The sequence below is a fragment of the Elephas maximus genome, chromosome 20 (assembly GCF_024166365.1).
Source record: "Elephas maximus indicus isolate mEleMax1 chromosome 20, mEleMax1 primary haplotype, whole genome shotgun sequence".
In the NCBI taxonomy this organism is placed as follows: domain Eukaryota; kingdom Metazoa; phylum Chordata; class Mammalia; order Proboscidea; family Elephantidae; genus Elephas; species Elephas maximus.
Window position 1 is genome coordinate 75,359,232 of NC_064838.1, and position 12,402 is coordinate 75,371,633.

A 12,402-nucleotide genomic window follows, 5' to 3' on the forward strand; every position below is an offset into this window, starting at 1 on the left:
CTGTTTGTACCTGGTGTGCTCTCTCCCTCAACAGGAAATTGAGTCAACACTAACCACTGTATGTGTTCATATTGCCTATTTTCCTAAAGACAGGAAAGTACTAAATCCAAAAGAAGAATATACTATTTCCTGATGAATTCCTCTAGGCTGATTCAAGATATTAGGAAGCATTTGTAACTTCCATTCATCTTTGGTCATCTGAGATCAGTTTCTTGCTCCATAGTTTCCTCATGGCATTCTTCACCTCAGCATTTCTCAGTGTATAAATCAGAGGGTTAATCAAAGGTGTTCCAATTGTATAAAACACAGCTATCATCTTATCCGTGGGGAAGGTGGTTGCGGGTCGTGTATATATAAATATACAAGGACCGAAGAACAAGACGACTACAATGATATGGGAGATGCAAGTGTAAAGGGCTTTTTTCCTCCCTTCAGCACTGTGGTTTCTCAGAGAATGCAAGATGATGATATAGGAGAACATCAGGATGACAAAACTCACTGTGCAAATGGCCCCACTATTGGACACCAGCAGTAGGTTGATCACATAGGTGTCTGTACAGGCAAGTTTCAACAAGGGTTGCAAGTCACAGAAATAGTGATCAATCACATTGTGACCACAGAAAGGTAAGCTCAGGGTCAGAAAAATCTGAACTAAAGAATGCACACAGGCCCCTACCCAGGCTATAGCTACCAACACACTGCAGATTTGCCAGCTCATGATGCTCATGTAGTGCAGGGGCTTACAGATGGCCACATAGCGGTCAACAGCCATGAGGATAAGGATGAAGATCTCCAGGCAGCCAAAGAAATGGAATGAAAAGACTTGGATCATGCACTCACTGAAAGAGATAGTGTTATTCTTCAGAAGGGCATCCACAATCATTCTAGGGGCTGTGGAAGTAGAGAAGCAGGTATCAGATAAGGATAAGTAGAAGAGGAAAAAATACATTGGACTCTCAAGTGCCCGGCTGGTCTTGATGGTGATGATAATCAACAAATTACCCAACAATGTCCCTAAGTAGAAAAGCAAGAAAAAGACAAACACTATTTTCCTTTTAACAGGCTCTTGTGTCAACCCAAGCAGAATGAACTCAGTCACATTATTATTCAGCAGCATGATTTCATGAATGAGGAGAAGGTACAGGTGTGAAATGGTTCATCTGAAAAAAACACATGATACAGGAATTAATGTACGGTGTTATGTAACCATGTGAAATATTTTAAGCAATTTAATTTGTGGTGCTATGCAATGTTACTGATATTTTCAGCAAACGTAACTATCCCTCATCAGGGACATTCTAGCTCCTGTTTCTTAATGAGTCACTTTACCTCTTTGTGTCTCAATTTATAACAACCTCTTCACAGGACAATTCTAAATCTCAAATAAGCTTATAAGAGATACTTTTTTAAATCACTCTTTAAATGCAACTGCTTGTTAGCTTTAATATTTTTCTGCTCTTATGAATTTGTTTTACTTGAGGGATACAAAACCAGGATATATGGTTCCAAATTGTTTACTTATTTTTTTTCTTATTCAGTAGACCTTGGGGCCCATGGATTGCATTGTTTCTCAGTCAGCATTGAGGACATATCTGTCTTCTCTTTTGAGTTTAATATTATACATATAAAGCCACACACTATTCTCATTCTTATAAAGAAAGTCTTATTTTTACATAGATGTAGGCATTCCATATTAGCGATGCATTCTTATATAATGTATATTACTTATAAATGTACAATAAGACAAAAAAAATTGTTGCCATCAACTCAATTCCACCTCATGGAGACCCCATGTGTCACAGAGTAGAACTACTCTAGCATTTTCTTAGCTATAATTCTTACATAAACAGATCACCAGGCCTTTCTTCCACGGTGGTGCTGGGTGGGTTCAAACTACCAACCTTTATGTTCACAGTAAAGTGCAAACCGTTTGGTCCTCTTAGGGACCAAAAAATATATATGGCCCAGCTATTTACTGAACACTCTTTCCCAGATATCCCAGCTTAAAAAAATGAGTAAGAAACATTCATTTACCCCATTGTATTCAAGCTGCTTCTGACTCATAGTAGTCCTATAATACTTATTAAACCAAAACCAAACCTATTGCCATTGATTCGATTCCTACTCTTAGCTACCCTTTAGAATAGAGTAGAACAGCCCCTGTAGGGTTTCCAAGGAGTGGCTGGTGGATTCAAACTTCTGACCTTTGGGTTAGCAGCTGAGCTCTTAACCACTGTGCCACCAGTGCTCCATTAGCTTCTAACTAATCTATTTTTACCTTCGAACGCCTTAGTGATATTTTGTACTTGACATTTGCTAATAAGCACAAATGAAAGTTTTTTGACAATTGGTAATATTGCAAATATTCCCATTTCTATTTTTTTCCTCCAATTTCTGAAAAGCTGAAAAACACCTCTTAGAGCACTTAAAGTCCTTGAGCTTACATTTCCAAATTAAAAGAGGTGTGATGATTGCTTAATAGTTCATGCTTCCGGTTTTTAGCTTAAGCATTTTAGATCTGGGACAGTAGGAGTGGGGGTTGTTACCAGACACACCAGGCAGTTTGTTGTACGATCAAAGCGTGACTGTAATTCCCAATAAAGTTTGTATTATCCTGGTAGTTGAAAACCCCATGTTCCTAGAACAGAGCAGAGAAGCAGAAAAGGGAGGGCAATGTGGTTAGAAGAGAGATTGTGGATAACCAGTAACTGACTTCTTTATTAAATTTGTTTTCTGTCCTGTCAAATTTAACGATTATTATTGAAATTTGAAATGTAGCATCTTTCAGTGAAGACTTCTTTTACAAATTTAGACAGAAATAATCAAAGCCTTCACTTTCAAGAGCAAAAGTTTGTTTTTGTTTTTTTTTTTACATCTTTCTCATCACTAGGACATTGGAAGGGAGGCCGTATGCACATAAAGACATATACTGAAATGTTATGTATTTAAATATAATACAGAAGACTGAATTATCTTATTGTGTTCTTCTCAAGTCACGTCCATACCTCCAATACATTGTCTAGAAAGTTATGAGTTGGCCAAAATCCAGACTGGGTTAGTCAAAGTAGACTAGCTTTCTTCTTCCTTTGTAAATTCTCTTTTCCTCAACAGCCTTCAAATAAATCTTATCTTCCTCCAAAGTAAAACCTACCCTTGCAAAATTTCCCAATAAACTTACTCACTTTGGAGTGCCCAGAATAAAACATAATTTTCTTTGGACTATGTGATTCTCAGCAAGGATAAACTGTAAGAAGCCTGACTCTCGGTATCTTAACCATTACAGTAAGTTCATTCTCCTCATTATTCATTTTTAAATGAATGATACATCATAAAATATTTGTATTTGAAAACATGGTAGGTGTTGAAGGTAAGGTGATAGAAAAGTCTCATTCATCTTCAATAGTCTGTGATTTTGGTCACTCCTTTGAGAGTGGCGTTTGGGGTTTGTATATTATCAATCTCATTAGATTATCCATTTCTAAAACAAGTTAATTTTCTACATATATTTTGACATAAATCTCTAAGTTAAATTATGAATCATAAATACTTTTTATTAGCTTGTTTATAATTTTGAGTTCTAGAAGTTTGAAATCAAGGTACCAGCTCTAGAGGAAGGTTTATTCTCTCATGGGCTCTGGGGGAAGGTCCTTGTCTTGGCTCCTTGGCGATCTTCATGTGGTATGGCATGTATCTTCCCTGATCTCTCCTTGCTCACTTGCTTGTTCAATCTCTTTTATATATCAAAAGAAATTGATTTAAAACACTCCCTACACTAATACTGTCTCATTAACATATCAGAGAAAACCCATTCACAAATGGGATTAGAGCCACAGGTATTGGGGATCAGCAGTCTTAAAGCTCATTCATATTCCAAACAAACCCAGATTACTTTAATCGTACATTTATTAATATCCTTTAGAAACATATTCTATGACCTCAAGTACACGTATTTTTTTGGACAAAGGAATTTTTAATCTACAAAATATCATGATCTAGAAGAGCATGAATATAGTTACCAAATTGAAAATATTCATTGAATTCTGTGTCTAATAAGGATATATTCATCATGCAATGGGAGCATGGGAGTAAGGATTAGTAAGTGTATCTGTGGGAACTTCATAATGGAAATAATCTAAAAGCCAGAGGTTAGAAATGAATAGGGATGAAGCTCTCAAAACCCATCTTGCTATTTCTGTTCCTCTTTTTTCTTATCCAACCGCTTCCTCCTTCTCAAAACGTCCTGACCCAATTACAGAGAAACCTCCTTTAGGCAGCCTTCAATGCTTGTCTTGTGATGAAGGAAATTCTCTCTCCTACTTTCTACAAGCTTTCTTTATAACATTCTTGTAATTTTGCACATTTTCACTTACAATACACTTATATGTATGGAATTGTTTTAGTTTCCTTCCTCAAATAAGATTCTTGGAAAACTATGAGCTCTCAGAATTTATTTTCCACTGTTTCAAATCAAACGCCTTATACAATGTAGGTGCTTAGTAAATGCTTTTGAACTGAACTTTCCCTACCTCGTAAAATGTACTAATACATATTACTAATTACTATGTAATATTACTAATTAATAATATTATAATGCTATTCTGATTACAAGGAGCCCTGGCGGCACAGTGTTTAAAACACTTGGCTGATAACAAAAAGGTCGGTGGTTGGAACCCACCAGCTGCTCCTCGGGAGAAAGATGTGGCAGTCTGCTTCTGTAAAGACTACAGCCTTGGAAACCCTACAGGCAGTTCTACTCTGTCCTATAGGGTCACTATGCATTGAAATTGACTCAAAGGCAATGAGAATTCTGATTATGAAATATATTCACACCATTCATTTAATGGGGCTTTCTTTCTATCATATGTAGCATGAAAGACAGACAAATATACTCTGAATTTTTAAAGCTGGGGGATAAAGAGATAGATTTTAAGTAACTTGCCCCTATGAGTTGAAATTGACTTGATGACAATGGGCTATGGTTTTATGGGTTAGTGAATCAGCTCTATAATCTGTAGTAGAAGACAATGAACTTTACACTGCACCACACTGCCATATAAGACACTGACATCCATGAAGATGAAACCTTAAGCTTTTTTTTTATATGAATACTTGACCCTTGTTGTTAGCTGTCGATGAGTTGCTTCCAATTTATGTCACCCCATGTGTGTGAGAGAAGGTTAACAGGTTGTCCCATGATTCTTTGGCTCTCAAAAGTCCAGTGTAAGGGGTGGTATAGTCTGCCTTTTGAGCTCCTCACTCTATGTAAGTGAATCCCTTGAATTTCAATATCTGGTAAAGAGATACCTTGGAAACATTCTGACTTGAGGACCAAAGGTTGCCATAAAATTCAATATACATTTTTTATCAGTGGAAACCCTAGTGGGGTAGTGGTTAAGAGCTACAGCTGTTAACCAAAATATCAGCCATTTAAATCTACCAGGTGCCCCTTGGAAACCATATGGGACAGTTCTATTCTGTCCTATAGGGTCGCTATGAGTCGGAATCAACTTGACGGCAGTGGGTTTGGTTTGGGTTTATGCTTCCAATATTCAGTTGCTCCAAACACAATGACATTAATATTTAATTGTTCCTCTTACTGAATTTTATCAGACAGAGAAGCAGGAGTATTACATAGGCACAATGGTAACAAGGTGTGAAAAGGAAGTAGGTCGGATAGGGACAAATATTGAGTAAAAGGGATGATATTTACCCAAAATATTTTCAGGAGCTACTCTCCCACATACAGGGAATACTATTCTTCAAAGTAATTATATAGTTTTTAGCCTCCTTATCATCATGTTTGCTCTGAAGTTTCTCTGAGATGTCATTCTTCAATTTTTTAAAATAAACCTCAGAAGAGAGTCAACTGCAGGTTATATTCTTTCATTTTGGAAACATGCAAGGAGTAATTTTCTATACTGTGATAGCACAATATTCTGTTTAATGTACTCACTTGGAGGTGAAAAACCTGGCATTCTCAAAAAACTATGTCAAGGTCATCACATCCATTAACTTTTTATCTAATTTCTTATTAGACACAACCTCTTCTAACTTTCCAGTACTCAAAGCTCTTTGCTACAATTCATTGCTACCTTACAACAGAAGCATTTGTGAACTTTTATACGCTCTATCATCTCAAGAAGCAATAGCACTGGGCTTCATCCATCTCTCCCCACACAGCAATGATGGATTTTCACATACCAGATGCTCATAAAATATTTGTTGAATTCAAAAGATAGATTTTCCTCCTCAAATTTGTATTTTCTTCTATTTGTTTCCTAAGTTAATGGTAAACTTTTACAAACACTGAGTTGTTAATTTTTTTCCTTGTTCCTTTCTCAGAGGATGTGGCAGCAGTATAGTGACAAAACATAAGGAAGTCTATTAGAATATCATGCTGAATTACTCTGTAATGATATCTTTCTGAGTTGATAAAGATGGAAATAATCATTTACTTACCTGTTAGTATACTGTCTAAGTTACTATCAAGTCTGTCTATCCTTTTTTTAAATAAGCATTCTCATAGAATACTGGGGGGAGAAAAGCTCTCTGCATTCTAGAGGGAATATTTTGAGACATAATGTCAGTTATTATCATTCTAGAAAGTATTATTCCCTAAAGTTTTCCTTCCTGTGCTAGTCAGAAACATCTCAGGTGTTGTACTAAGCTTAACTTTTTGCTTATCTATTTAGTCTATAAGAATAGCAAGTTGTTGTTCGGTGCCATCCAGTTGATTCTGATTCATAGAGACCCTACAGGACAGAGTAGAACTGCCCTCAGGGTTTCCAAGGTTGTAATCTTTAGGAGAGCAGATTGCTAGGTCTTTTCTCCAACAGAGTGGGTGATTGGTGGGTCCTAACCAACAGCCTTTGAGTTACCAGCCCAGTGCTTAACCATTGAGCCACAAGGGCAAATTAACCCCCTCATACTCAGAAACCAGGAAAAAAAAAAAAAGTTTGTTAGTTGCCTCAGGCAGATCAAAGGTACCAGAGAATAAAAGAAAAAAGACAAGTGGTAATGAAAGCTGTGTGGAAAACAGGGAAAAGAAAAAATGACGTCGTTGGTAAGAGAGGGAGATCACAAAAAGAATTCCTGTTCCCTAATTGCCCAGTGCCCTAATTGCCCTTCACTGCATTAAAACCCATTGCCATCTAGTTGATTCCAACACATAGCAACACTATCGAACAGACTAGAACTGCCCCATAGGGTTTCCAAGGAGCAGCTGAACTGTGGACCCTTTGGTCAGCAGCTGAGCTCTTAACGACTGGTCACCAGGGCTCCCCTTCGTGCATTAGGAGATAGATTTGTCTGGCTCTTACAATTTATTTGCAAGGAGAATTCAAGGAAGTCATTGTGGCATTCTGAAACCAGAGATTCTATACTGTGGGCTATAAACATTCTCCATCAAGGAACCAGATTTACAGCAAGGAGTCTAAGGAGAAAATTGTGTATAAATATAATAACTATATATATAGAGAGAGCTCTGGTGGCACAGTGGTTAAGAGCTCAAACTGCTAACCAAAAAGTTGGCAGTTCAAATCCACTGGCTGCTCCTTGAAAACACTATGAAGTAGTTCTACTCTGTCCTGTAAGGTCACTATGAGTTGGAATGGACTTGGTGGCAACAGGTTTGAGTTTTCATTGGTGTATATAAATATATATATATAGTTATAGTTTTACAGTTATAGTAGTTACAGTTATTGCTATAGTTATAGTTATAACCATAGCTATAGCTATAGTTATTACATAGTTATTGTTATAGTTATTAATACATAGTTACTCACAACCTAAGAGATACCTTAGATTTACCTAATTAATTTCCATTTGTTCTACTAATTCACCTTAGTAAAAAGTCGTTTAATCAAGAATACTGTTTTATTGAAATAATTTTACTTCATCAAATATTTATTGAATAGTGAGAATTCCAGGACACTCAATTATGCTCATGAGGCACCTGTGCATAGATCAAGAGGCAGTCGCTCGAACAGAAGAAGGGGATACTGTATGGTTTAAGGTGAAGAAAGTTGTGCATCTGGGTTGTACCCTCTCACCATACTTATTAAATCTGTATGCTGAGCAAATAATCTGAGAACCTGGGGTATATGAAGAGGAGTGCAGCATTAGGATAGAAGAATGACTCATTAGCAAGACGCAATATGCAGATGACACAACCTTGCTTGCTGAAAATGAAGAGGACTTGAAGCACTTACTGATGAAGAATAAAGCCCTCCAGTGTGGATTATACCTCAACATAAAGAAAATAAAAATTTTCACAATTGGACCAATAAGCAACATCATGATACAAGGAGAAAGGGTTGAAGTTGTCAAGGATTTCATTTTACTTGGATCCACAATCAACACCCGTGGAAGAGCAGTCAAGAAATCAAACAACGCACTGCATTGGGCAAATCTGCTGCAACAGACCTCTTTAAAGTGTTACAAAGCAAAGATGTCACCTTGAAGGCTAGGGTGCACCTGACCCAAGCCACTGTGTTTTCAATTGCTTAATAGCCATGAGAAAGCTGGGCAATGAATAAGGAAGACCTGAGAAGAATTGGCGCCTTTGAATTATGGTGTTGGCAAAGAATATTAGATATATCATGGACCGCCAAAAGAATGAAAAAATCTGTCTTAGAAGAAGTAGAGCTAGAATGCTCCTTTGAAGCAGGGATGAGGAGACTTCATTTCACGTACTTTGGACATGTTATCAGGAGTGATCAGTCCCTGGAGAAGGAAATCATGCTTGGTAAAGTAGAAAGGCTGCAAAAAAGAAGACGCTCAACAAGATGGATTGACAAGGTGGCCACAACAATGTGCTTGAGCATAACAATGATTATGAAGATGGTGCAGGTCCAGGCAATGTTTCGTTCTGTTGTGCATATGGTTGCTATTAGTCGGAACAGATGGCAACTAACAACAACTAGACACTGTGTTTATCCCCTTACGTAAATTATACATATATACTTAATTTACTTTGCTATTCCATGAGTTATGTATTTGCAATGACATTTTATGTGAGAGAAAACTGAAATTTGCAGAAAATGCTTGCCCAGGTTGCACATTTAGAAAACTCAGTACTGAAATCTATGCCAATGACTATTTTCTTCCATGGTTTGTCTCCTTTCCACTCATTTTCCATACACTCCTGAATTGGGAATCAGGGCGTATTCGAAAGTGATGATGATGAAAGACATAGCTGTTTAAGTGATGGTATGTCAGGTTGGGCAGTTAGAATTAACAGTAAAACAATGGAGATAGGTTGAAATTCAGGTACCCATAGCATATGCATGTGAAAATGTTCAGTAGACACTTGTATTTTTTTTTTTTTTTTTTGAAGTATGAAATTCAAGTCAGGACTATAGAACTAGATTTTGGAATCTTTACTTGTGTGTGATAGTTGAAATCATGACAGTAGATGAGGTCACCCAAGGAACACAAGTAGAAAGTTTAGATAAGTGGGCTAACAACAAAATGTAGGGTTACACTAACATTGAAAAAAACTGGAAGAAATAAAGAAGAATCCCAGAAGGGACTCAAGAAGTATGTTCAAAGAATCATGAGCAAAATCATAAAAGAGTAGTGATATGGAACCCAAAGCAGTATAGTTTTAGGAAGGAATGAGTGAGTTTTCTGCATAAGAAGGCCACCTGAGCACTAGCGCCTGAAACCCATATACATGCAAATCTTGATTAAACTGTTCAGTGTCTAAAGAAATGTAAAATAGGAAAGAAATGTAAAATAGGAGAAAGGACTAGAAGCTAGGAAATAATTCCACTTTTATTCCTCAAACTTAGTAGTTTCTACTGAACTGTAGAGGAACCCTGGTAGTGTAGTGGTTAAGAGCTCGGCTGCTAACCAAAAGGTTGGCAGTTTGAATCCACCAGCCCCTCCTTGGAAACCCTATGGGGCAGTTCTACTCTGCCTTATACAATCGTTATGAGTTGGAACTGACTCAATGGCGCACAACAACAACTGAACTGTAAGCACAGGATGAAGATAGGGATCATGACTCTCCTGTTTGCTGCCGTATCTAATACCAACCAACCCATTGCCATCAAGTCAATTCTGAATCATAGTGACTCTATAGGACAGAGTAGAACTGTCCCATAGAGTTTTCAAGGAGAGCCTGGTGGATTTGAACTGCCAACCTTTTTGTTAGCAGCCATAGAACTTAACCACCAAGCCACCTGGGTTTCCATATCTAATATAGTATGTATTTGATAAATGATAGTTTATAGCATGCATTTAATAATCAATTGTTCAGTAATTGAATGAATAAAGCAAATGGAAAATAATTTAAGTAATAACTTATTATTATCTTTTCCAAAAAATTACCTATGTAATTGTACATGAAATCAGTAGAAGAAATTCTCTCTGAACTTACACTAACACCCCAAATTGAAAAGAATGGCAAACAGAAGTGGGGTCAGGGTTTGGGACACAAATACTCCTCTGGGACTCCTTTTCATTGATGTGACTTAACAGCAATTAGAAACTACTGGGAGACAGTATCAAATGGAACACTGAAAATGACAGGTTGCCTCCGTAATAGAGTATGATGTCTTTTACGAAGCAATGTGCAATATGGTGTCAATAAGAAATGGATGCATTCATCCTTTGGTGAATATCTGCTATCTTGCTGCACAATATCTAAACACGCTTCCAGATACCTCCTGCCTGCTTTACAAAGACGCTAAAGATGAGTTGCAGAAACTGTCTTAGTGGGCTCTGATTTCTTACGCCTTATCAGAGTCCATTTTCCTTCCTTTGGGAACTGAACCTTGATCTTCCTCTGAGGAACTAAGGATGTTCCAATATTCAAATTTCTAAGGTAATACCATACATTTTCTCAAGGAGCGTAGGAAATGCAACCTAACCATGTGCGAAAGAAAAATAAGACTGAATATTTGTGAACATTCCTAAAAACCTCCACATTTGAGGAAAGGATTAAGCAAAATAGTCTTTTGTTTTAATCAGGAACATGTATAATCTGTAATCCACAAACAGCCTGAATTTATATTTTTTAATGCCAGTCTAGAAATATCAATTCCTAGCCACTTAGTCTGTGTTGTATTTAGAATACAATTTCTAGAACACTTAGAGTGGTGTCCTACGTAAAAGAGAAATGGCAGAAAGATTTCCCACTATTTGTTAAATATTATTAAGATATATGGTCTTAAAAGTTGGTTTTGGGGTATCTGATTAATTTTTATTAGTCAGAAGAATACTTACAGAGATTTTTTTCATCTACCATTATACCTATATTCATACCTACTTTATTCCAGAACTTTTTGAAGCAAATAATTAAAGAGGAGTTTAGAGATTAGGAAAGGCAAGATAATGAAGAAATCTTAGAATTGTGCATGATAGCACACAGTTGTTTGATTCCTAGAATATAGCCTGGGCTCAAAAATCTAGTCAAGTAGAAGAAAAGTTCCCAGTTTGGAAAATGGTAGTAAGATATATCTTAACACCTTCATTGATTTCCTACAGCTCAAGAAATAGAAGAATGTCCAGGACCTTGAATCTTAAGTGGACTTGTGACCTCTGAATGGAAGATTCTGTCTGCAGGTGCTTTAGCCTATAAGAAATTCCTTAAAGTGAAAAGATCAGAAAGACTACATGATCAAAGAGATTTACCTGCATTCTACTGCACCCAATACGATTTATTACTTGGTTTGTAAACGTTGATATGAAGATGCCAAGTATTTCTCTGGGGCGTAATTTCCTGAGGTCATGAGCTAAGTTAAAGCAATGATAATGATGTATTCTTTTCATCAGCCCTACTTACAGAGTCCCTAGAACTGCATCTGGCACAGGAAGCAGGAGGAAAAAAAAAAGTGCATTCCCTGAGGCACACAGCAAACTGTGGTCAATGTCTTCTTCCCAAATGGTCCCTTGGTCTCCCAGGCTGATGCAATGCCTTAATTATTCAGAATGTTTGGTGCCAAAACTGTCTTCACACTAACAGGCACTGTTACTTATCAACTCCCCAGCGATAACTTCTAGCAGCAATGTTTTCTTAGCAAGAACTTCAGAGCTGAATCATGCTATTGAGCCACTGAAAATGATTCCTACTAGTGGTTCCCAACTATCCAACACAGTAAAAGTTTCTCTGAAGACATTACATCAGCTGCCATGTGTGATGTTTCTATATCCAGTGACCTGACCAGTCAAGAAGTGTGATTCAGGCCACCGGCCTTTCTTCCCATCTCTGAGTTCATGCCAACTCTCTGCCTTTACACATAGCATCTTCCTGAGATCACTCTTCTCCCCTTCCTGTCATCCAGAGCGTGGGCAGAGCTCAACTTCACACTCAAGACTTGTGATTCCCTTTGTAATTTTCATTGTGTATATATATATATATATAGGACTTCAGGGAATGTTTTAAATTTGTAGACA

At 37.2% G+C, this 12,402-nt stretch overlaps 1 protein-coding gene across 1 annotated transcript; it reads right to left on the reverse strand.

The window, feature by feature from the left end:
- Positions 1 to 184: 184 nt before the first annotated feature.
- Positions 185 to 1,117, reverse strand: LOC126063934 (olfactory receptor 4C16-like). The gene has a single exon (XM_049862479.1). The coding sequence runs from the start codon at positions 1,115 to 1,117 to the stop codon at positions 185 to 187; it is 933 nt and encodes a 310-aa protein (XP_049718436.1).
- Positions 1,118 to 12,402: the final 11,285 nt, after the last annotated feature.

Coding starts and splice junctions, on each gene's coding strand:
- LOC126063934 (XM_049862479.1), bottom strand. CDS start 1,117: ATGCTGCTGAATAATAATGTGACTGAGTTCATTCTGCTTGGGTTGACA.